The following is a 27,583-nucleotide window of genomic DNA, read 5'->3' on the forward strand; positions in this document are numbered from 1 at the left end:
AAACCATTACAGTAGGAGTCAAGTCATATATTAATTCAGCTCTCACTAGAATCATAGAATGTTGGAATTGGAAGGGAATTCAAGGGTCACCATGTCCAACCCCCTGTTCAATGCAGGATTCAGTAAACCATCTTAGACAGATATCTGTCCAGCCTCTGTCTGAGGACTTCCATTAGAGGAGAACTCACCACCTCTCATAGCAGTCTGTTCCACTCATTGATTACCCTCACTGTCAAAAAGCAACAGTGAGGTTGATCATGGTGCGGGTAGCTTTAAATTTGGGGAAATGACCCGCTTACTATGACATAATTGTACGACATGGAAAGTTAAGGGAGTTGACAGATTGGAATGCTTTTCAACAGTAACTTCTAGTCTGAAGATGTCACCTCAAGAAACCAACAGTCTTCAAGAAAAAAAAGGTAGAACTTCTAATTCAGCTCTGGACACTATTACAAATATTATAACTAGGGATGAATACAAGATGCATAAAGAAATTAATTTACACATTTTATCAACTTTTGTCAACTAAAAAGTGGAATTAAAAGAAACTTATGCAAGAAAGAAAAAAGGCTGAAGATTAAAATTTACTTGTGATATGTAATCAATGCAAATTTAAAATATTCCCATCTGGTCTGCATGTTAAGACTACTATAAAAATCCTATTTTCATACAGTGCTGTGAATATTTACTATAAATTCTAATGACCTTTTATGTCAAATGTTTAAGTGAAGAGCCTTTTATGTCATAAAGGCTTTAAGGGGTAAGCCATTATGTCCAACCTTGTTTTATATCCAAGCAGTATATTTAATGTCTGGCATGACCAGAAGGTACAATTTTCCGCAAGTTCAAGAAAACCACTTTAATCTATTTTCTGGAAACAATACAAATACAATTTATGGTCTTCTTTTCTATTAGTTTTTTCTTAAGCAATCTAATAGTACAATGCATTATAGCCCTTGTGAGTGGAAGAGTTATGATTTAGGTGCATATTGTAGTGACAGGTTTGTGACCAAACAGTTTAAGCCAGATTATTGCCTTACTTACAAGAAACGTAATCTCTACAATTTTTTTTTTATTTGGAGAAAAAGTGGAGAAGGTAAAAAAAAAAAATAATAAAAAAAAAATCGTTTTTTATATTATACACAGAGAAGTTCAATAAAGAGTCTCATATTGTAGCACAATTGTCCATTTTACTGTTGGAAAGACAAACTAGGAATAATTTCATACTGTCAAACATTGGATATCCAATATACAAAGCTGTGTGCATAATAAAATAAACTGACTAGAATAGAAAAATCTAAGCTACTCACTGGTAATGGGATTTACCAAAGCCCATGACAACAACACCTAAAAGAGCATCTGCCCATCCAGGACAGGAAACCCACTGAAATAAAAGGGCGGCACCTCTCCCTTGCATCAGTTGGGTTACAGAGCATGAGAGGACCCACAAAACAATTTTATGTACATACCTACACCAAATTATCAGCACACTCTTTAATCTAATCACTTATCTTAATCAATGCACCCAAACCCAGTGGCAGGGGGACAATATAGAGGTGCTGTCATGGGCTTTGGAAAATCCCATTACCGGTGAGTAACTTAGATTTTTCCTTTCACCCATGACAGAACCACATGAGAGATTTATAGTGAAAACAATCGACCTTAGGTATAGACCACCATTTGCAGAACCCTTCTAGCAAAGTTTAGATCAACCGTAGAGGATAAATCCAGCCTATAGAATCTATAGAAGGGTGAAGGAAAGGACCAAGTTGCTGACTTACATATTTGGTCTATGGATACCTCTGCCTTCACTGCCCAAGAGGTTGCGATTGCCCCAGAGGAATGAGTTCTTATGCCCTCTGGAACTGACACATCAATAGCAGAATAATAAACCCTTTTGTAGCTTCCTGGAATGAAACAAATAATGACTGTCTCTTTCTCCTGTTTTTTGTTACTGCCATGTATTCAATTAGGGTCCTTCTAACGTCCAGCTTGTGGAACTCTTCCTCCCTTGGGTTTTTAGGTTTGCCATAAAAGAGGGAAGTACAATCTGTTGACTTCTATGAAATCTCAAGATCACTTTTGATAGATAGGAAGGATCAGGGTTCCAAACTATTCTATTCTCAAAATTCTGAGTAAATGAGGTAATAACTAATAAAGCCTGAATATCGCTGACCCTACCGAGCTGATGTCAAAGCCACCAGGATTATTGCCATTAAGGGGAGATTTTTAATGGATAATTTCTGCAAAGGCTCAAAGGTTCCTTTGGTCAATGCTCCTAACACCTCATCCTAAATAAACTAGGAATTAGTCCTACCGGTAATTGTATTTCCAGGAGTCCTTCTTATCCTCTAGGGACAGGAAACACATGAGAGGTTAAACCACTCCCATTCCTTCCACCTTACTTTCAGTATTTTGCCAATCACTACACCAGGATGGATGCAACTTAATTTTATTGAATTCACTCACACAAATGTTAACTTGCACATAAGCACAAGGAATTCAGAGGAGGGAATGTAAGGTTGTTGTCATGATAGACTCCTGGAAATTCCATTACTGGTAACACTAATTCTTACTTTCCAGGACATCCATCATGACAGAACACCAATAAAAATAACAAATGAATGGATTTTAGGGTGGGACCACTGCCTGGAGAACTTTTCTTCCGTAGGCCATCTGTTGACCAGATAATATTTCTAGCTTGCAATGTCTATAAAAGGTATTTAGGCTAGACCAAGATGCGACTCTACAAATCTGGTGTACTGAGGTCATGCTCTTTGAGCCCAAGAAGCAGAGACCGTTCTTGTTGAATGCGCCTTGACACCCTCCCTTCTGATTCGTATGCCAAGGAAATGGTCGATGTGATCCATCTGGGCAATGTTACTTTTGAAATCTTACTGCCTTTCTTGTTCCCCACGAACTGGCCAAAGAGGTTTGCATCATATCTCCACGTAACATAGAACTGCTTGTCTTACATCCAGTGAATTAAACATTTGTTCCTTCTCATTTTTTGGATACTGGCAAAAGGAGGGTAGAATAATCTCCAGGTTCAAGGTGACACTGGACACCACCTTCAAAAGAAACACTGGGTCAAGCATAAGAATTATGCGATCTTTCAGTATATGGAGATAAGGATCGCTCATTGACAGGGCTTGGATTTCGCCAACTCTCTTTAGTGAAGTGAAGGCTACCAATAAACTCGTCTTCAGAGAAAACATCTTGATATTAGCATACTCCTGAGGTTCATACAGAGACATGCATAGAGAATTCAGTACTAAGTTTACATCCCACAGGGCACTGATTTCCCAACTGTGGGTCTTAATCTGCTGATTGCTTTAGAAAATCTAGCGACATTTACACTAAGTGTTAAGATCTAGACTCTTAGAGATCTTGGTTTTAGACCTTTTTCTAATCCAAGAAGCAAGAAATCTTGGATTTTAGGAATGTTCTGGCAGGAGGGGTTGATAATGGTTTCCCCGTATTGCAAGCAAAACTTATTCCATATTTTTGAATAAATAGCAGAAGTCACTGTTTTTCTGCTTGACTGCATTTTTGTGACCACTCGATCAAACAATCTTTGAGACATTGAGATCTGCCTCTCAGGATCCAGGCTGTCAGATTGAATATTTGATATATTGTGATGTAGGAGGGGACCTTGAGAAAGAAGATCATCCATCCCTGGAAGGCAAACCGGTTCTATAGCCATATGATTTAGTGGAGGAAACCAGCTCCTTTTTGGCCATAAGGGGGCGATCAGCATTACCGTAGCTTGATCTTCCAGGATTTTTCTCAGGACCCTTGGAATCAATGGAAAAGGTGGGAAGGTATATAGCAGATTTCTGTCCCATTTTTGGGGAAATGCGTCCAACCCCTCTGGGTTGTCTTCTGGTTTCAGTAAGAAGCTTGACAATTTTGCATTTTTACGGAATGCAAACTAATAGGAAGGGATACCCCAATGTTAAGTTAGCTGCTGAAACACGTCCGTGTTTAATTCTCTTTCTGAGGCCCATACTGCTTCCAGGCTGACAAAGTCTACTACCCTGTTCTGAGAGCCTCTCAGGTAAATCACTGAATTAGAAAATAAAGTCGTCTCTGCCCACTGGAAGATTTGTAAGGTTAGAGTCGGCAGAAAATGACCTCTCAGTCCCCTCTTATGACAAACAAAAGTAACTGTAGTGACATTGTCCAATAAGATTTTTACGTGTTGGCCTTTGAGATGATTCTGGCATCTCTGAAGAGTCTCCCATACTGCCCGCAGCTCTCTGTAGTTGTAAGATCTTGCATGGACTCCTGTAGACCATGTCCCCTGAAGGTATTGGCTTTCCATCTTTGCACCCCAAACCCTGCTGACTTGAGTCAGTAGTAACCCTAATGCATGGGGAAAGGATCCATTGTACCACTCTTTGTAGATTTTTTAGAGCCATCAACCATGTCAGTGATTTCTTTACATCTGTCGCTATGACCATCTTCATGTCTAGTCCCTCTGGTCACCTGTCCCCAGCGGCCAATATTGCTTTATGGAAAATTCTTGAGTGAACCTGGCTCCATAGTGCACTTAGAATTCAGGATGCCATTAGTCCCAATATTCTCATTGGGAGTCTGATTGACAACCGATTTTTTGCTCTAGAAGAATCAAACTTTGCTTTTTTTTCACCTCTTCTAGTTTTATAGGGGGTAGGCGTGCTCTGTGTAGCACAAGCGATCGGATGATCACAGCTTCTAGTCTCCCATGAAGACTACTGAAGCAGGTAAAATGTAAAAAAAAAAAGCTTTTTAAAATATAAATTAAAAAAAAAAATGAGTTCAAATCACACCCCATTCAAAATAAAACAAAGAAAAAACAAAACACATATCTGGTATTGCAGTGTTCAGAATCGCCCACTCTATCAATATATAAAAAGAATTAATCTGATCAGTTGGTCACCACAACATTGCATTAAAATGCAATAATGGGAAAACAAAAGATCATATCTACACCAAAGTGCTATTAATGAAAACATGAGCCCAGCATGCAAAAAAATAAGCCCTCTCCCAGCCTCACATCATGAAAAATGGAGATGCTACGGGTCCAGAAATTTGCTACTTTTTTATTATTATTTAGAAACTTTGGATTTTTTTCACCACTAAAATAAAAAAAAAACCTATGCATGTTCAGTATCTACAAACTCAATGACCGGGAGAATCATAATGGCAGGTCAGTTTTAGCATTTAGTGAATATTGTAAAAAAAAAAAAAAAAAAAAGCAATTGTGAAATTGCACTTTTATTTTTCCCATTTCACGGCACTTTGAATTTTTTGCCTGTTTTCAAGTACACTATATGGCAAATCCAATCATTCAAAAGTACAACTCGTCCAGAAAAAACAAGCTCTCACATGGCCATACTGACGGAAAAATAAAAGGCTCTGGGAAGAAGGGAAGCAAAAAATGGAAACTCAAAAATGGAAAAACCAAAGGTGGTGAAGGGGTTAAGTGGAAATCTGGCCTTCTGATTTGTCAATGAAACACATCTTTATCACAAATGTTTTGTTGTATTAACTAATTGGGCCTCGTGGCTGCAACCCAATATTAGGCCTAACGATTATTAAGCGGAAATCTGGCCTTCTGATTTGTCTCTGAAACACAGTTTTATCACAAATGATTTGGAGTAGCAAATGGTGCCTCCGGAGACTGCCACACAGTTTTTCCACAATCTAGTTAGATGTTGGAAGATCGATTTCACACAGGACAGGATCTTATCTAGCTAACTGACAAGTTCACTTGCAGCACTATCAGGAGCGGCTTTCTCTGCACTGTGATACTGAGTGAGGCTGGTTTCACATTAGCGCTTTTTAAGCGCACGCACGGCCGGGGGTAGCTCCGCCCCCGAGCCGGCTCTCTGCCCGGCGTGCCCGCCCCTTGCTTGTAGCGCCGCCTCCTAGCGCACAGCGGCGCCTGCGATCGGCGCACCCTATCTTTAGCATAGGGTGCGCAGATCGTGCGCAGGCCGTGCGCTAGTTACGATTTGACCTGCGCTGCGCACTTTTGACGGTGCGCCGTGCGCGCCAAAATCAAACTTTTCGGATTTTGGCGCGCACGGCGCACCGTCAAAAGTGCGCAGCGCAGGTCAAAGCGCAACTAGCGCATGGCCTGCGCATGATCTGCGCACCCTATGCTAAAGATAGGGTGCGCCGATCGCAGGCGCCGCTGTGCGCTAGGAGGCGGCGCTACAAGCAAGGGGCGGGCACGCCGGGCAGAGAGCCGGCTCGGGGGCGGAGCTACCCCCGGCCGTGCGTGCGCTTAAAAAGCGCTAATGTGAAACCAGCCTAACTTGCGCCAGCAAAACAAGATTTCCACTGTCATGATCCAGGCCGGGTTTTGTATCCTGTCTCCCTTTCCCAGTCTGATCATGTCAAGGGTTAACTGTTCTCTGGCTCATTTTGGCGCCAAGCTGGCCATTTCTTTTCAATGCATCCTGCAGGCGGTGTCAGTTATAGTTTCTGCCTATGGTGTGAGCAGCTAACTCCGTGTATACACTTGATTTGTCCTTTTGCTGTTGCTGACTTTGCCCCTATCTGTTTTGTTCCCCTCTTCCCACCCCAACTCTTTGTTCCCCCTTTCATGTTTTGGACTCTCTGGAATTTGACTTGGCTTGGTCCGTGACCTGCTGTTTGTCCCTTGTCTTTGGCATATCTGTTCCTGACTGGTACTGAACCATTTGGCTTGGTTCTGACTCTATGTTTGTTTATTCCTTTAGTACTGTGCTACAGACTAATATCAACTAGGCTTATTTGACTACTCTGCTGCCACCTGCTGGTAGCCTCGCTGCTGTGCTGCAGGTCTGCTTTTGCTTTGTTCAGTCCCCCCTCCACTCTATTGCCATCTAGTGGAGCCTTCATCTACCTGCATAGCAGCAGCGTGACATTCGCTTTTTATAAGGCCAGGGACATGTGACTTCGGCAGCCAATCACAGAAGACCTTGTGTCATGACAGAATCAACACACATAAAATAAAGGAGGGAAAAAAAAGTGTGCCTCTCCTCTAACCTTCTCCACACCCCCTCCCTTCATCAAACACATCACATAGGTTCCCCCCCGCTCATCATACAGCACCACTATCCTAGCCAAAGTAATAACAAAAGCATTAGTAGAAATGCAATGATTTACCGAACTGTAGCCGAAATTTGACGACTAAGTAAAAATGCTCGTGAAACCGAATACAAATCCAAATGTGCTACGTATGTGCCGAATTTGAAATTGGTGAACATTTTCCAAACAAGTTCACTCATGTCTAGTGAGCAGCTTGAACCCCCAGATGCTTCACAGAAGTTTATAATTTAGAACTGTGAAAATAACAAAAAAAAAAAAAAAAAAATCACATTTTACCCACAAAAATGTACTTTCAGCCCAAACATTTTATTTTAACAAGGAAAAAAGGGACCAAATGTAATGTGCAATTTCTCCTCAGTTTGCAGACACTCCATACGTAAGGGAATACTACTGCTTGGGCGCACGGCAGTGCTCTGAAAGGAAGGCGTGAGATTTTGGATAGCAGACTGTGATGGAATGGTCTGCTGCTGTCATGTTGCGTTTGGAAAGCTCCTGATGTGTCCAAACAGTGAAAAAACCCACAAGTGACGCCATTTCGAAAACTACACCCATCATGGATTTTACACAGGGGTATAGTGAGCATTTTGAACCCACAGGTACTACACATAATTTCATATCATTAGGTCGCCACATATGAGTTTTTTTTTTTTTTCATGAAAATTTTTTAGCTCCAAATTTGATATTTTCACAATGGATAAAAGAAGAAAACAGACCCCATAATTTGTTGCGCAAGTTGTCCCGAACGTGACAACACCCCATATGTGGTCTAAAACTTCCGCTTGGGCACATGGCAGGGCTAGGAAAGGAAAGAGCTTGTGAATGCCATGTCACTTTTGAAAAGTCCATGACATGTAAAAACAGCAGAAACCCCTCATAAGTGACCACATTTTGGAAACAAAACATCTTAAGGATTTCATCCAGGGGTGTAGTGAGTATTTTGAGCCCATAGGTGCCTCACAGAGTTTCATAACATTGAGAAGTGGAAATATGACATTTTAATGGTAAAAATGTAATTTTTGTATTTGCTGTAAATTTGCCACAATTTATTGTGCAATTTCTCCCGAACATGAGGCTGCCCCATATGTTGTCAGAAATTACTGTTAGGCCACACGTCAGCGCTGACAAGGAAGGAGCGCCATTTGGCTTTTGGAGCCCAGATTATGCTAGAATAGTTTGCAGGCGACATTTGTGGAGCCCTAAAGGTGTCATGACAGCAGAAATAAAAACAAAAAGTGACCCTATTGTAGAAACTGCACCTCTCAATGAATTAATCTACAGCTGCAGTGACTATTTTTTAACATTCACTGTCAGTCTAGTACCCATACATTGCAGAGCCCCCATATGTTGTTGCGCCCCCACTCATTGTGCCCAGATTATGTTTCTGGTGACAAACACCCTGTAAATTAAGTGCTCTCTCCCCACTACAATAATGCCAAACACGTGGCCGCTTATTGTTGTTCAGGCACAGTGGAGCTCAGAAGGAGGGGGCATTTGGATTTGGAAGAATTCATTGGACTTTATTTGAGGGGGAGTGAGCTAAGTCGCTTTTCCAGAGGTTTTGTTCTACCAATAACGTGGGAACACCCTATAGGTTCCAGTGACAGATGACAGTCCTGAGTGGTGGCTGGTTTTGTGCAGGATAAATTAAGGTTTTATTGGTAACATTTTGGGGTACATAACATTTTTTGATCGCTTCCAGTATAAAGCTGGATCACATTCTTGTGTTCTACGCTAAATACTTATGTCAGTGTTTCCGTGTAAAAACATGTTATCCTGATGAAACCCGTTACAGAATTACCCATCATAATGAGGCAGATGAAGACAGTTCATACTCTGTTTGGCTTCTGCTCCAGTGGTATCCATCTTTTTAGCCGTGCACAGATTTGTGGTCATCCACTTTTGTTCTCTAAAAAGATGCCTAAAATGATGGGACACTGCCAGGACACAGACCAGTGCAAAGTGACACCCTCTGCCTCATAAGTGAGTGGTTCCATTCGGGGGTTTGTCTGAATTGCAGTTTTGGGCAATATATATTGATGCGCTCAGTGGAGTGTGAAGTATAAATGTGAGCCGATTTTTGGGAGGTAGAATGAACAAATAGACAGCAGTACAAGAATAGTTTTTATTTTTGTGCTGTTCACCTCTCGGTGTATGTGATAAGACTGATTTATTCTTTGAGTCGGTCTGTTCACAGTAATGCCAGATTTATATTACTTCTTTTTAGGTTTTGCTGCTTTCAAAGTTAAAATGTTTTTTTTTCGCCATATTCTGAGAGCTGTAACTTTTTTATTTATTGGTAAACACAGCTGTAGGAGGGCTTATTTTTTGCAGGACAAGTTGCAGATTTCTTTGGTACCATTTTGGGGTACATAATATTTTTTGATCGCTTTTTTTTCCAGATTTTTCAAACACAGAATGAACGAAAACCAGCAACTCAAGTTACAGGTGTGCTCAAAAGTTTACATACCCCGGCAGAATTTTTGCTTTCTTGTCCTTTTTTCAGAGAATATGAATGATAACACCAAAACTTTCTTCCCTCATGGTTAGTGGCTGGGTGAAGCCATTTATTGTCATTATGACTTAAAAACATAAAACACAGTAGCTTGACAACCCAAAACATCCAAATGACACTGATCAAAAGTTCACATACCCCATTTCTTAATACAGTGTATTGCAAGCTCTAACATAAATGACAGCTTGAAGTCTTTTGTGGTAGTTGTGGAACAGGTTCTTTATTTTCTCAGGTAAAGCTGCCCACTCTTCTTGGCAAAAAGTCTCCAGTTCCTGTAAATTCCTGGGCTGTCTAGCATAAACTGAGCCCTTGAGATCTCCCCAGAGTGGCTCAATGATATTGAGGTCAGGAGACTGAGATGAACACTCCAGAACCTTCACTTTGTCCTGCTGTAGCCAATGACAGGTTGACTTGGCCTTGTGTTTCAGATTGTTGTCAAGTTGGAACGTCCAAGTGTGTCCCATGTGCAGCTTCCGGGATGATGATTGTAAATTTGCCTCCAGTATTTACTGATTATGTGCTGCATTTATCTTTCCTTCAACTTTGACTAATTTTCTTGTTCCTTTGTAGCTCACACATCCTCGAAACATCAGCGACCCACCTCTGTGCTTTACAGTAGGAATGGTGTTCCTTTTATCATAGGCCTTGTTGACCTCTCTCCAAATGTAACGTTTATGGTTGTGGCCAAAAAGTTCAATTTTGGTCTCATCATTTCAAATTACCTCATTCCAGAAGTATGTCTCTGTGCTGTTTTGAGTATTGTAGGTGAGATACTTTATGGCATTTGTGCCTCATTGGCTTTCTTCTGGCAACTCGGCCATGCAACCCATTTTTCTTCAAGTGTCTCCTTATTGTGCATCTTGAAACAGCCACATGACTAGTTTTCAGAGAGTCCAGTATTTCAGCTAATGTTATTTGTGGGTTTTTCTTTGCATCCCCAACAATTTTCCTGGCAGTTGTGGACAAAATGTTTGTTGGTCTACCTGACAGTGGTTTTGTTTTTACACAGCCACTGATTTTACATTTGTTAATCACAGTTTGAGCACTGCTGACTGGCATTATCAATTCCTTGGATATTGTTTTGTATCCTTTTCCTGTTTTATACTATTCAACTACCTTTTCTGGTAGATCCATTGACAATTCTTTCGCTTTCCCCATGACTCACAATCCAGAAATGTTAGGGGCTGGACGAAAGATGCAAGAGTCTGTCTGCATCTCAGAAACTCACTCAGCTTTTATGCACACACACTGATTACAAAGAAACAGGTCACAGGTGAGGATTTTACCTTTAGTAGCCATTCAAATCCATTTGAATATATATATTTATATTTGTTAAATGGCTATATTTTTTTCAAGGGGATTAAACATAAAAGACCAAACAAAATTCTCTGCCATGATCAGAATTTTATCACACATATTTCCAATGCTTTGCATTTGTATGAAGTATATTAGCTAAACTAAATATGTAAATGTGTCATGTATTCCTATGCAGCCATATACATTATTTAAGTGGTTTAGCCAGGAAGGATATGGATTTATTTTCATCTTTGCTTATATAGCACCAACATATTGTGAATGCTTTACAGACATCATTATCATCACTGTTCTCACTGGGACAATCTAAATTCCCTGTCAAATAAAAATCTGTAGTGTTGAAGGAGATCAATTTGCACAAAGTAAAACCATACAATCATGGGGAGAATACAAACTCCTGTTGTCTTTGGTGGGATTTGATCTCAGAACCCTAGTGCTGCAGTGCAACAGTGCTAAGCAGTGTAGCACCTTATCATGTAGCAATCAAGAACAAAAATTTAAGGCTAGGTTCCCAATGTGTTAGTGGCATCCATTTAATGGATCCGTTAAACGGATGCGCTAACATGAGGTCATTTTAGGCATATTTTTACCCATAGCGCTAACGCATGGTAGCATTTAGCTACCAAGCGTTAGCAATGCAGGTATATTCACAGCAAATGCGTCCACTCGCTGTGCGTTAGACCCAACGCACTCGAAAACGCAGTAGACCGCGTGCGAGGGTGCATCACAAAGTAACGCATCATCACGAACGCATGCCAAATTTGAAATGCATTAGAATGCGTTACTATAATGGCGGGCAATGGGTGCGTTAACGCATCTGTTACATAGCGTTAGTGCCGCTTAGTAACGCATGCGTTAAACACATGGCACCAATGCAATGGGAACCCAGCCTAAGAGTTCAGAGGATGCAGTCACATCTATGCAACAGAGCCATGAAAAGAGGGGAAGTCTATGAAATGGCTACAGCGTGAACGTGCTCTTACACTCTGCACATATAGCAGCAGAAAGAGGGGCCACGCCTGCTGTTTGTTCAAAATACAAGAGATAAAAATTTCATATGTATAGCTTTCCATGGACTGATGTCTCAGTCTGGCCCTGTCCTGCTTTGCCCTTATTCACACTGATGCTGCTTGACACACGGTATTGTCTTAATATTAGAGACAGGTTAGGACTATCCCGATGGGTAGACCTTGACATTGATGGGTTGATGGATTTTGTGCTGTTTTGATCAAAACAACGTTAACATGTACTATTACTGTTAATGTATTTACTTCCTGTATGATATATGCTCATTTTATTTAAATGGAGAGGGCGTTCTTGGGTTTTGAAAAAAATACCAATGTGTTTCAAATCTTAGAAAATTTAATTGAAATAAATAAATAAATCATTTCAATTCTTTGCATCATCCTGGATTTCAGATTCACAATAAATTGTTATTTGAAAAGAACAGGAAATGTTTCATGGCAGCTGAAGGAGCACTCTTTTGACTAATATATATATATATATATACACACAGGGGTTGTACAAAATAATGTAAACACCTGGAAACATCAACAAAAGTTAGTTTAACATGGTGTAGGTCCACCTTTTGCGGCGATTACAGCCTCAATTCTCCGAGGTATGGATTCATACAAGGTGTGAATTGTTTCCAAAGGAATTGTAGCCCATTCTTCAGTTAAAACACCCTCCAGTTTTTTGAGCGACGATGGCGGTGGAAATCAATGTCTAACCCAAATCTCTAAAATCGGCCATAAATGATCAATAATGTTGAGGTCTGGGGATTGTGGAGGCCAGATGAGATGCTCAACTTCATTACAATGTTCTTCGTGCCATGCTTCAACGATTCTAGCTGTATGAATTGGTACATTATCATCCTAAAAGATGGCGTTCCCCTCAGGGAAAAGTGCTTGAACCATAGGATGCACTTGGTCGCCCAAAATGTCTAAATAATCTCGGCTGTTAATTCTTCCATGAAGGGATATCATTGGCCCGGTGAATCTCCACGAAAAAGCACCCCAGATCATCACAGAACCTCAGCCATGTTTTACGGTTGGGGGACGGCAGCCTGGATGGAATGCTTCTTTCGGCTGTCTCCAAACGTACACTCGGCCGGAGGTCGGAAATAGGGTAAACGATGATCCGTCTGAGAATATCACATGATTCCACTGCTCGAGGGACCAATTCTGGAGGTTTCTACACCACTCTAAATGCTTGGAAACATTTGTCATTGAGAGCAGCAGTTTTCGAATTGCAGCTCTTCCGTGGAATCCAGATTTGTGCAGCTCCCGACGAACAGTTTTTGTGGAAACTGGGTTCTGTAGGTGTTCATTGAGCTTTGCAGTGATTTTCGGAGCCGTGGTCTTGCGATCCTCTCTCACAATTCGCTTTAGAGTCCGACGGTCTCTCTCGGTCAACTTCGACTTTTGGCCGGACCTATGCTTTGCTGCGGACGTTTTTCTTCTCTTTCAAACACAGTCATTACTTTGGAGACAGTACCTCTTGACACGTCAAGCATTCGGGCACTTTGTTACACTAGCGCCTGCCATACAAGCACCAACAATTTGGCCTCTTTGAAAATCCAAGAGGTCTGCCATTGGTATCAGGTTTTCATCAATGTTCTTACAATTCTGAAAAACAAACAGTTAATTTACATACACATATCACATATACACAAATAATCAACTATAAAACATTACCATTTGTCACGGTTTGCATGTTTAGAACATGTTCGAAGAGTATGATGCCAAAACGTTAGGTGTTTCCATTATTTTGTCCAACCCCTGTATAATATATATATATATATACATACATATATATATATATATATATATATATATATATAAAAATCAAGAGAAAAGGGCAACACTACAAAAGGATCAGTTTACTGTTTTCACATTTAAATTGAGTGCTGCCTAATTTTTTCCTTTATATATATATATATATATATATATATATATATATATATATATATATATATATAGAATCTGGTTTCTGCGGTCGCTATGCAGGAATCCAGACCCCCACATTCTGCCGTCTCCTGCTCTTTATCCACTGCGGAAGAGATTGCAGAGGAGATTGCCTTGCAGCAAATCTCTCCTGAGGCCAAGTCCTTCCATCCACCTTCTGAGCATGCTCATGAGACGATCTCCCATTGGAGATCGGGAGTCATGTGCTCAGGTCCCGCTCCAGATCTCATTGGTCCATCTCGGAGATCTGGAAGCTTCCGGAAGGTCCCGGCTGCTATAAAAGGCGCGCATGGCTGTTCCGCCATGCGCTAGTATAGACTATACTTGCTGCTGTGTGAATGACGTAGAATGCATGATTCTGGTGAATGACTCATTTGAAACCCCTATCCTTTGATATTACGCTTCTGTGAGGGATTGAGTTTAGTACAAGGAAAAATATCGCCACACCATGGCCAGACAACATATTACCACCACAAAGCCGCGGGGGGTCCCTACGGTGCCCTAGATCCCTCGATCACAGCCGGAGAACTACATAGCCTAAAGACAGAAAGGGAAATCTAAACTGCCCCAGAGCAGACCCCAAAGCAATAGGCAGCCCCCAACATATAATGACGGTGAAGCAAGATGAAAAAACACTCACACAGATAGAAAGATAGGCTGAGCAAATGATGGGGCCCAAGCTAACTAAATAGGACAGAATAGAAAAGCTGCTGTCTGCAATCCGCCAAAACCCTCTCAAAAACAAGAGCCAACAGACTGATAGGGAAAAAAGCCCTGAAGACGCTAGGTTTCAAAAAGACTATATCAGTACTCAGGTATTTTCTGAAGACAGAGCAAAAAGGAATTCAGCTCACCCAGCAGGGGAAGGCAGAAATCCAGAAAAACAAGGCAAAACAAAACCAAAACACAAATGCAAAAAACAGAGCAGAAAACTTAGCTTTTGAGGAGCAGGAATCAGACTGGTCTCCTAGAATCCCTCAGAGAAATCACCCGCAAGGCAGAAGGGTGTCGGCTGCCTTATATCCAGTCAGCAATTCCAGTCACCCAGTCATCATCATTCTGCTCAGGTGCTTTGTAATCAGCCTCACTACCTTCCTTCACCAGAAGAGGGAGTTCATCAGACCTCAATGGTGAAGGGGAAAATGAACTCACAACAACATAGTGTCTGAATACTACAATACTGATCAGTAATAAAAAACCACAATACTGATATAACCATAAGGGCTCATACTCACTTGCGAGAGACTCACACGATTCTCATGCGAATCTCTTGCATGAAAACCTGGCACTGCCACTGGCACTCGGACCGTAGTGTGCGGCTGCATAGAAATGCATGTAGCCGCACGCTCCTGTCACAGTGCCGGCGACAGTGCCAGGTTTTCATGCGAGAGACTCACACGAGAATTGTCTGAGTCTCTCGCAAGTGAGTATGAGCCCTTATGGTTATATTAGTATTGTGGTTTTTTATTACTGATCAGTATTGTAGTATTCAGACACTATGTGGTGGTAATATGTTGTCTGGCCATTGTGTGGCGATATTTTTCCTTGTATGTGCCATTACTTGGTCACCATGTGGTGGTAATATGTGGTCTGGTCTTGGTGTGGTGGTATTTGCTTTTTGTCTGTGGTATTATTGGTCACCATGTAGTGGTAATATGTGGTCTGGACATGGTGCAGTGGTATTTGTCCCTTGTATGTGATATTATTCGGTCACTGTGGTGGTAATATGTGGTCTGGACATGGTGTGGCTGTATTTGTTCCTTGTATGTGGTATTATAGGTCACTAAGTGGTGGTAATATGTGGTCTGGACAGGGTGCGGTGGTATTTGTTCCTTGTATGTGATATTATTCGGTCACTGTGGTGGTAATATGTGGCCTGGACATGGTGTGGCTGTATTTGTTCCTTGTATGTGGTATTATAGGTCACTAAGTGGTGGTAATATGTGGTCTGGACAGGGTGCGGTGGTATTTGTTCCTTGTATGTGATATTATTCGGTCACTGTGGTGGTAATATGTGGTCTGGACATGGTGCAGCGGTATTTGTCCCTTGTATGTGATATTAAAAGTATAATTTTACAGGGTATATACACTAGTTTCCTTAATATTGCGTTGATCCAGGGAGCTAGTCTAATTGCCGTATGTGGAGTCGGGAAGGAATTTTTTTCCCCAATGTGAAGCTTACTGTTTGCCACATGGGGTAAAAAACCTTCCTCTGGATCAACATGTTAGGGCAGGTTAGGATAGGATATGGGTTGAACTAGATGGACTTAAAGTCTCCCTTCAACCTTAATAACTATGTTACTATGTTACTATTAATGGTCATTTTAAAAATTGAAAACTAAAAAATATACCTAAATTGTATTACATATTTTAACAAATGGTTAATAGGTTAGAATAGAGTGGGGCCCGGCTAAAAGAGTCTACCTTGTCGTGGTGGTGGCGGCTTAAAAAATCTTTTGGCCAAAACAAAAGCTGCCGACTATGTGTGTGTGATCTGGTGATGGAAACTGTTAATGTGTGATTGGTTAGAAGTGGAGTGTTTTCAAGAGAGCGGTGGGACTGTGGACAGTTCGAGGGGTGGAGGCGGGGCTGGGGTGGAGCCTGGGCAGAGTCTCAAGGGGGCCCTGAAAATGTTGCCAGTTTGGGGCCCCAAAATTCCTAGTGGCAGCCCTGCACACTGTATATATATGCATACAAACTCACATGATTTTTCCTTTTATACAGTATAATGCTTTAAAATGCATGTCACAAGTTAGATTTCTCTAAAGGAGCAGAAGCATTAGCTGCAGCATCTACTTTAACATTCACACAATGTCCTGTGCCAAGTTAAATTTAGAGAAACTGTCAGCAGACATTATAAAGTGTTTCTTACCTTTTCTTGTGTGAGCCTTTGGAGATGTATTCCAGCTGACAACATTGTAGCAAACATGGTCAGCATGTACTGTTGCACTTTGGCTATTCCTGTCACTAATGTGCTTATCACCGACACAAGTCCCACTTTCTCAATGACACTCTGGAAGGCTGAGGGAGCGTGATGAGTGATCCTGCATAAAGCCTAAAACAGACCATAAATTGTTCAGTTAGCCCGCTCTCTAAAACTGTCTCCCATCACTTATGTCATGCTTCAAGGCTGTTTTCTCATGTTCTCATTAATAAAACCAAGCCTTGCCGATGCATTTTTCAGCTTTATAAAAGGTGTTTAATCATTTACAACAGCTATTATTTTCTTTATTACAACAGAAATAAATGTACATTTATGTATTTCCATTAATTTAACCATGAAAAAAGGAAATAAGGAAAATCTTATATTTGCCCCGTACAGACAACACAAGCCACAACGCAAGATGATTATGCACAATAGTAATAATAATAATTATTTTATTTCTATAGCGCAAACATATTCAGCAGCACTATACATTTTATAGGAGACTTGTACAGACAATAGACATTACAGCATAACAATAATCACAAAAAACAACAGATACAAAAAGGTGTGAGGGCCGCGCTCAAAAGCTTACAATCTGTCAGGAAATAGGAGAGACATGAAAAGTGAATGGTGACAATTGCTTGTATTGTGCAATTCAGTCATCAATATAATAAATAGGGTGCTCATGTAATGCTGCATGAACCGGTAACCAATTAGTAAGTCTAAAAGTACAGATACAGAGGGCTATTAAAAGCATAAAGGCTGTGAGAAAAGATGATACAAGGGTCCTTGTTTTGAATGAAATTTTATATGGGCAAAACAGGGATAGTTAAATAAATATATAACATGTTAAGACGCTAGGCCAGTCTGAAGAAATACATTTTTATGGCACACGTAAAACTGTGGGTATTGGAGATTAATAAAATTGTCCTGGATAGTGCATTCCAAAGAATAGGCGCAGCACACAAGAAGTCTTGGAGACAAGTGGGAGGTTTGGATTATTGAGGATGTTTATCTTAAGTCATTAGCAGAACTGAGGGCACGAGAAGGGTGGTAGACTAAGATGAGGGAGGAGACATAGGTTGGTACTAAACTGTGAAGTGCTTTGTGGGTGACAGTGATAAATTTATATTGAACTCTGGAGTGGACGGGTAACCAGTGCAATGACTGGCACAAGGTGGATGCATCTGTGTAACTGTTGGTGACGAAAATGATCCTGGCTGCTGCTTTCAGGACAGATAGGAGAGGGCATAGTTTAGTAAGAGGGAGACCAATTAGTAGAGTGTTAAAATAGTCCAGACAAAAATGAATAAGAGCTACAGTAAGAATTTTTGCAGTGTCGAAAGTAAGAAAAAGTCAAATTCTAGAAATGTTTTTGAGGTGTAGTTAACAAGAGCGAGCGAGTGATCGGATGTAGGGAGTGAATTAAAGATCTGAATTATGTCCGACCCCAAAACAGCGGGAATGTTGCTGGGGAATAATGTCAGAACCACACACAGAAAAGGCAATGCTGGGCACAGGTTGGTTAGTGGAGGGAGAAAACACAAGAAGTTCAGTTTCTGACAGGTTCAGTTTCAGATAAAGGGAGGATATGATGTTAGAGACAGCGATAAGACAATCACTGGTGTTTTTTAATAATAATAAAGTAGTGGGATTGTATCCAAAAGTATGATTCAAAATAGCAATGGATAAAATTTAACTTTTAATCAAAAATGATAAAAATGACAAACATCACCCGTGTGAAAAAACTCAAAAAACAACAAAGACGTAGAGACATACAAATAAAAAATACTTGCAGGTTCTTCCTGCCTTAAAATGAGTATATGGTCTCTTGAACAATGATAGTCCATGCTTTTTAGTGGTTGTCAGAGGAAGCCACAGTTACTTAGATACAACAAAATCTCACTGTGGCCAATTATTGCAGTCACCAAAACTAATAACAACCACAAATAATGCATGTAGTTATCTTTACCAAAAAGTCTCCAAAAAGTGCTCTTGTGCATATCATTAAATTTTTTATCCTCCTCTTTGGGAGATTTTAGGCTCTTTTTTGTGTTTAGTAGAGCAACATTGCCATTACCACACAAGTGCCTTTTGCATAAATAAACAATTCCTATATGAGCGCTAAATTATACAGAGAGTAGACTTAGTTGGTAACATGAGGCCTGTAATTTAATAAAACATGCAGCTAATGGAGAAAGGCAGGAGTAAAGGGGAGATCCTTACATCACAGTCACACTGTAGGAACCACGCTACCTCACTGAATCAGTCAGCATTCCCAGTGACCATTAAGATATCAATGTTAGCGATGCCGTATTAATATATGCTGTTGCGGCTTTCTATATTGTCCGGTCTCACCCAATATGGAGGAATCTAATCCTTTCAGTATTCATTATCGTGATGATAAGCCCGTGCATATCAGTACTCGATACTACCTGCCTTCAGTGATGCGTCTCCCGACGCGTTTCGTTACAGTGTAATCATCAGAGGAGTATTAGCAAAACATCTGGCTGCCTTACCGTGGTCCCCCGTTCTTGTGGTTCAAATAGCTTTTGCTGGAAGCCGCGTTACTTGAACACCACGCCCCCGGCGTGTGACGCGCTTCTGGTGGGCGGGCTCTCTTACCCACGTCACATTCAGGCAGTCTATGGAGCGCTCCTGTTACTATAGCGATCGCTAAAGCTTGAGAGAAAAAACTCTCCGTTGAAACCCATTATCTTACAGCATGCATTATCCTTGCACAGTCCACCTTAATTAACCTTTTATAGTTTGAAGTCACCATTAAAGGGTGGTTAGACTCCAAAAGTGCAGGCCATAATAGACGACACTCAAAATGATAGTTCATAGGTCTGCAAAAAAAAACCCCACATACATAATAACTGTTTAAATGCTGGGGACAAAAAATCCAAAATGACATGATTCAGAATACCCCACAACACGGTATAGCAACAACCATGTGCATCATAACCAAGGAAGTGTAAAATATATATTAAATGAAAAAGATGAGAGTTGTTACATCTTTTACCAAGACAAAAATATATTTTTGGAAAGGATGTTTTTGGAAAAGAAGTTTTAATTCCAATAATAGTGTTTTTTAATAATGTAGGCATAGTGATGGTGCTGAAACCAAATCTACTGATTGCTTGTCCAATAGGGGCAGTATACAAGGAGAACAAGAGGGGGCCTAGGACTGATCTTTGAGAGACCTCGGCATTAAGGGGAAAAGAGGAGAAGATGGAGCCAGCAAAAGATACAGTGAAGGAGCGGTCAGAGATAGGAGAAGAACCAGGAAAGAGTGGTCTCCTTGAGACCGATAGGAGAGGAGCATGTTGAGGAGGAGCTGGTGATCCAATGTCGAAAGCTGCATAGAGATCAAGGAGAATTAGCATGGAGTAGTGACCATTAGGTTTAGCTGTTATTAGATTATCAGACACTTTCGTGAGGGCAATAACAGTAGAGTGTAAAGAGCGGAAACCGGATTGTAGAGGGACAAGAAGAGAGTGATCTGAGAGATAGCGGATTAGACGGGATTGGAAAAAGCATTCCAGGAGTTTAGAAATTAAGGGAAAACTAGAGACAGGTCTATGGTTAGCAAAAACGTTTTGGCTGAGGGCTGTTTTTTTAAGTAATGGATGTATGTTGGCGTGTTTAAATGAGGAGGGAAAGATACTGGAAGAAAGAGAGAGGTTGTATATTATTTTTAAGGTGAATGGTGACAGTTGGGGATATGAACTGGAGATGTGAGGGAATAGGGTAACTGGTGCAAGTAGTAGGGCGAGAAGATGCAAGTAGCCTGATCACTTCTTCTGTGACTGGTTCAAAGACAGAGTGTGAGCTAGATGCAATGGGGAGGGAGGACAGTGCATGATATGAAGGGATCGGGAGAAAATTTCCAGTTGGATATGGTCATTTTTTTCTTTGAAATAATCAGTAGATTGTCAGTGCAGAGATCGGTGGTCAGGGCCTGCACACTTGGATTTATGAGGGAATGAAAAATGTCACAGATACATTTCTGTTATGATGAGTCACCGAAGGAGGAAAAAACAAAATACCAGCTAAGTCCAGAAAAACCAGAGAGGTTGGCAGCTATCGGATTGCAGACCCCTGAACCTATCCACAACAACTAGCAGTAGCCGTGGGGGGGTTCCTACGGTGCCCTAGACCCCTCAATCACAGCCGGAGAACTATATAGCCTAAAGACAGAAAGGGGAAAAACTAAACTGCCCCAGAGCAGACCCCAAAGCAATAGGCAGCCCCCAACATATAATGACGGTGAAGCAAGATGAAAACACTAACACAGATAGAAAGATGGGTTGAGCAAATGATGGGGCCCAAGCTAACTACATAGGACAGGATAGGAAAGCTGCTGTCTGCCATCCGCAAAAACCCTATCAAAATGAGCCAACCGACTGATAGGAAAAACAGGCCCTGAAGTCGCTAAGCTTCAAAAGACTATATCAGTACTCAGGTATATTCTGAAGACAGAGCAAAATATCAACAGATCAGAGACAAAAAAGGAATTCAGCTCACCCCCGGCCGGGGATGGCAGAACTCCCAAAAAACAAGGCAAAACAAAAACAAAACTGAAGAGTACAAAGCAGAGCAGAAAAACTTAGCTTTGAGATGCAGGAATCAGACTGGTCTCCAAGAATCCAGCAGGAAAATCACCAGCCAGGAAGAAGGGCGTCGGCAGCCTTATATCCAGTGCTCAATTCCAGCCACCCAGTCATCATCTAGCTGCCCAGGTGTTTGGTAATCAGTCTCACTACCTTCCTTCACTAGAGGAGGGAGTTCATCAGACCTCAATGGTGAAGGGAAAAATGAACTCACAACACATTTCCGATTCTTGGATAGTGAGGCAATGAGGGTGTTGAAATAGGTATATTTGGAGTGGTGAAGAGCAGAGTTGTATGTTTTAAGCATAAACTTATAATAGATGAAATCTTGATCCAAATTGGATTTTCTCCACAGATGTTCGGAGAAAATCCAATAAGTGCGGAAAGTGGGGGTGTCCAGAGCGGGATTGACAGTTCTTGATAGAGAATGAAAGAAGGTTGTGGTCAAAGAGCGGGAGAGGGGAATTGGTAAAATCATGCAATGAGCAGAGGCGGGTGAAATCCAGGTCCAGCATATTTCCGTTCATGTGTAGGAGAGTTAGTAAGCTGTGAAAGGCCGAAGGAAGAGGTTAGAGATAAAATGTGAGTAGCAGATGGGAAGATGGCAAAACCAATGGGGATGTCACTCATGATGAAGGTGAGAATGTCACAGGATAGAAAATGTGGAAGCCAGGTGGCAAAGCGATCAAGGAACTGACAGGAGGTGTCGGGAGGACGATAAACCATCGCCACTCAAAGGGGATGCAGATTCTGACAGTGTGGACTTTAAAGAAGGGAAGATAAGCAAGGGTGCTTAAGCGATAACCTGAAATGTACATTTCGTTGATAGGAGCAGACCAACACCTCCACCTGGTCTGTTGTCCAATCTCGGGGTATGAAAAAAATGTAGTCCGTCATATGAGAGAGCAGCAGCGGCAGTGGTGTCTGACTGCTGAATCCAGGTTTCAGTAAGAGCCAGAAGGTTAAGGGAATCAGAAAGACAGAAGTCATGGATGAAGGAGAGTTTATTACATGCTGAGCATGAATTCCAGAGGGCACAGTTAAAAGAGACAGAAGGGATGCAGGGAAAATTAATGAGATTTGAGGGGTTTCTGAGTGTAGTAGGTGAGAGGTTCAACTAAGTGCCGGATTCGGGAGAGATATCGCCTGCGACTAGGAGAAGGATAGAAAGACTGAATAGCTGGTTAAGTGATTTTTTATAACGCTTCTAGTGCTGTATGGTGGGATTGAATGGATCTGTGCAGTTTAGGATTGTGAAAAAATAGCATGAATGCTGTACATAAGAGAGGAGAGGACAAAGGGGCTGATATGGATTAAGTGAAAATAGTTTGTGCAAGGACGGTACATATGAGTGAATGTAGCAGCCAGAAGATAAATTATACAAATACTTATGGTGAATATTTGTTGCAATCCAAATGTTCTGGAAATAGGTTTCTTTACATGTCTTAACTTTTTCCTGCCCTGTCTAACTGCAAGGCACTTTGAAGAAAATGCACTTGGAATACAAAGCGTATAAATGCCCCTGCATAAATGCATCCCCAAAGGTATGTCTGAATACTAAAGAAAGAATGTTAAACAGGGAATATGGTAAAATATTATGGAAAATTAAAATATTGAAGAATTTCCTCATCCTAGGTGCAGTTTAAAGTCAGTTACAGGTATATAACATGTACGTAGACAGAATCAGGTCAAGATAATGGAAGGTTTTCTGTCTCTTTATACATTAAAAAAAAGTTCAACCCTAGAATGTGCTTTTACAGCAAAAAAAAAAAAAAAACAATGAAATTTGATTTTACAGCAAACAACTCCCATCAGAGCCATACTGTGTCGGCTAAAGTCAAGCTCAGTATGTAGCCAATATGGAGCAACTCCAGGAGGCCCCATAAACTGCATACAGAGTTGCAGCACTGGCTACTGACTACTCTCACAATGCCATAAAGCCTGTTCATTGGGATTAGGGACCATTCAGTGCACAGGGCCTGGGACACATCACTAAAGGGACTGCCAAAAGAGACACTGGTGATCCCAGTGCGAGGGGAAATAAAACTTGTTCTTCTCAGTAACATGACCATCAACCTAGGGACAGCTCTATCTCTTACCAATCTAACGCTATCAGCTGTTTAACAGTGGTTAAAACTAATGACAGAGTCACATGGCTATTAATGATAGTGAAAAGATGAAAAATGAGGGACAAAGCTGTTAATCAATGACAACTGATGCCAATGATATGCTACAATTGTCATGTGTTAAAAATAGGAGGTCCCCACTGGAGATTAGTAATGGGGAGCAGTGGCGATGAAGTAGGGGGTAGCCTCTTTTGGGAACCAATTTTCTTATCTTAAATGCATCTGTTTCGGGTGAAAAATATTTATTGCCGTTCGGTTTCAATAAAATGTTGCATCCTTTGGCTTTTATAGCCTTTGTTTTCCTGCACATTTATCTTTGATGTGGCTTGTGGTCATAAAATCAGCAGGATGGGAGCTCAGAAAAAGACATAAAATAGTTACATACTATCTGGTCACCTCATCAGATTGAGCTCACTGACGGATTCTCATTTAACCCATTCTGCAGCCAGCAATAACCATTAAAATACAGAAACTAAAGAAGGCAACAGATGCAAAAACTTCAATGAAACCCAGATGCAAATGTTATTTTTAGTCAAAAATACATACAATCAAAAAATAAATAAATAAAACTGTTCCCAAAGGTGTATAATCCCGGTTAATTTGTTATTTCAAAGCATTTCCCTGTCTATGGCCCATTTTTGTCAGATGATAACCTTTTAAATTTATGGGAATGTAGCCTGTCTGCAGACTGATAGAGTGCACCACTTAATTTCACTGTTGTCACTGTGTAATACCTGTCATATATTTTGATTCACTTTAAGTGAATATACTTAAAGTGTACCTGTCATCACAGAACTTTATGTGAAATATGAACATATACCATTACTAATATAGTGGAGATCAATTCAAATAGAAAACAAACCCATAAATATAAATAATTGTAATGTAAAACTTCAGAAAGTCATTGGTGCATTACTGGCAACTGTAGTGTGTAGACGTGTATAACTAACATTCCCAAAAACTCAAGGACATTTGAATGGCCACAAAGCCTATTACAGGTACAAGTGCTATCCATGAAAACCATGGATAGCACTTGTATGGGAAAACAATGGACATCTGAATGAAGCCTAAGAGATGCGGCTAGACCCAGCAACAAAATATCCCTAATTTATGATTATTCTGTTTTGCTTTTGACGCTGGAAACAATTCTCCTATTATAAATGAGAAACAAAGATTACTCTTGATATATATAGCAGAGCCAGGTAGGACAGGGTTAAGTCCTAGCTCTGCAGGATTTGATTAGATTAACATACCTAGCTTTTTAATAGAATTAGGGCCTGGGTTCTCTAGTTGTGTCAGTCTGCTGGATGGAGCAGAGTCGAGTGTGCTGAAGCTGGTGAGTGATCAGCCAAAATGTGAGCTGTAGCTAGGAGAGACACACGCCAGAGTCTCTCTCTGAATGGAGATTGCATGGGTCAGCTAGGAAAGCTGAGCAGTCTGTGTGTTGGAATTGGAAAGTAACAGCTTGCTCAGTGTGTCTTGTGTCTGACGAATACTTCTGTGTGATGCTGGAACCTGCAGGAGCTAGGGCTGAAAGGGATACCGAGACTTGTAGGACCATACCTCTTCTGTGTATAAGGCTTACACTGGAAGAAAAGACTGCAATCTGCTCAGGAGAGTCGACACTTACATATGTGCGCAGCTAAGTTAAGTTAGTTTTGAAAGCCTTGGAGTTTTATGAAAGCAATAAATCTGCACCTCTTTCAACCAAATCGCATTGCATGTGTAAACACTACCTAATGCCTACCTGAGTGAATGAATCCCTGCCTACCTGAGTGAATGAATCCCTACACTTACTGTAGATATAACAATAGTCAACAGGGAAGATTCCCAGCAGTTTCCAAATAGGGGATTTGTGTTTCTAGTTCCAATGGAGTGAGAATTCACAAATGTGCATCGCCATTCCATTAAATTGCTATTAGCTTTCTGGAAATAGCACAGGACAGTCACGAGTTATCTGTAACGGTCACATAAAAATTGAATAGATTGGCAGAGGTCATGCAGAATCAGAGCTATATTCAAACGGTGGGGTCACAAGTCTCTCAATAAGACAACCATTGTGGGTCTCCGCAGTCAGACCTCCAATGAGCTAGTAGTGATTGCCTATCCTGCTTAAAAATGTTATGTGGTAGTAACTGGAAAATCCCTTTAATATATTAATTAGAAACATGGGCTTCAAGTTTTAATTATTTTATCCTTTTTGCAAAATTAATTGTTTGATTTCACAATCATCGAATTCAAAGATTTTCCATGCAGCTGACTCTGAAAATGACACTGCCATTATTCTATGCATTAATGTTTCTTCAGTATTTTTAATGCCATTGTAAAAAGGTAATTACTGTGGCTTTTTAGAGTTTTCCTGCAAAGTCTTTCAATATTTTCATGGGTAAAAAGTATTCTATGAATAGAGAAATTATGAAGCCATTATCTACAATTCTGATACATTAAGAAACATTAAGAAGCTGTCACTTTACAATTCCTATATTTAATTACATCAGTACTAAAAATGGCTACACTGTCAGACTTTCTGCACTTGGGTGTCATTATTATTTATTTAGATGCATGTGAATAAAAAAATCAGTGCAGCGGTGGATACATGTAAATGCTGTACTTTTGACATCCAGATGCCAAAGTGCAAGTGTATCCAGCCTCCTGCACCAATCATGAGCCATTACATTGTTAGAGAAGCACTCCTCCCAAAGAACATCCTCTTGATATATTGCAGCCATCATATTATATGGCACTGTGTACTTACAACTGCTCACTTTGCCTTTCTACCCTGCTAATTCTTCTCTTTTCTCTGCTCTATGTAAAAACAGGAAGTCTCTGTCTCTGCAAAAATCATTCCCCTCTTCAACACCTGATCCTGCTGTTCCGCTCTTCCCTCCTGCCAGGGTATCACAAAGATACTGCGACCGAGAGGGGCTAGAAGATCGCAGAGTCTGGTCAAACAAACTCCTGCACTTATGAGAACTGGGAAATAAATACAGAGGCGCTAGCGTGTGTCTAAGAATACCTGCTGCAAATATTCGAACAAAACCAACCTGTTGTTCAAATAGAGATAATAAACTACAGAATTATATGTATTTGCGCATTAAATTATCCTAAAAAAAAGGGGCAATGTTAGAGAGCGTTATATGGTCTATGTCCTTATGTCCTGCTAGGTCCATACATTATATCAACATGTGTTATTTATATATATATATATATATATATATATAATACTTTGGCTATGTATATATAACGGGTATGAGGTTAGTATAAGTGGAGATTGATATAAGTAAAGGTTACCTCCGTTCAGATGAATGAAGTGTCATATCAATCCCAAGAAAATGTTTACTAGGACAATGGTGGAAATTCTTCTCAAGTTCCTCACTGATGCAGCATGGGGGTACAATTTCTTCTGGAGTGCTGTCCCGGCCGGTGGCAGACACTCCTGATGCTCCTATGATGATCGGTGTGCGAGTAAGGGTAACTCGCGTTAAGGACCTGCAGTGTGCGCGTGCCTTGCTCAGTGAGGAACTTGAGAAGAATTTCCACCATTATCCTAGCAAACGCTTTCTTGGGATTGAGCTGACACTTCATTTATCTGAACGAAGGTAATCTTCACTTACAGTCATATGTTAAAGTTTGGGCACCCCTATTAATGTTAACCTTTTTTCTTTATAACAATTTTGGTTTTCGCAACAGCTATTTCAGTTTCATATATCTAATAACTGATGGACTCAGTTATATTTCTGGATTCAAATGAGGTTTATTGTACTAACAGAAAATGTGCAATCTGCATTTAAACAAAATTTGACCGGTGCAAAAGTATTGGCACCCTTATCATTTTCTTGATTTGAACACTCCTAACTACTTTTTACCGACTTCCTGAAGCACTAAATTGGTTTTGTTTCCTCACTGAGCTTTGAACTTCATAGCCAGGTGTATCAAATCATGAGAAAAGGTATTTAAGGTGGCCACTTGCAAGTAGTTCTCCTATTTGATTCTCCTATGAAGAGTGGCATCATGGGCTCCTCAAAACAACTCTCAAA

The 27,583-nt window shown here is 40.7% G+C and overlaps 1 protein-coding gene across 3 annotated transcripts in view; it reads right to left on the reverse strand.

Annotated features, from left to right (window-relative positions):
* ULK4 (unc-51 like kinase 4) overlaps window positions 1-27,583 on the reverse strand; it is a 1,062,038-nt gene that overhangs the window by 678,784 nt on the left and 355,671 nt on the right. For all 3 annotated transcript variants that reach the window (XM_073550092.1, XM_073550091.1, XM_073550093.1), the window contains exon 21: window positions 16,751-16,933. In XM_073550092.1, the coding sequence (XP_073406193.1) occupies window positions 16,751-16,933 (183 nt within the window). The remainder of the gene's footprint in view (window positions 1-16,750; window positions 16,934-27,583) is intronic.

The sequence above is a fragment of the Dendrobates tinctorius genome, unplaced genomic scaffold (assembly GCF_039654945.1).
Source record: "Dendrobates tinctorius isolate UK_male_01 unplaced genomic scaffold, ASM3965494v1 ptg000162l, whole genome shotgun sequence".
Taxonomy (NCBI): Eukaryota; Metazoa; Chordata; class Amphibia; order Anura; family Dendrobatidae; genus Dendrobates; species Dendrobates tinctorius.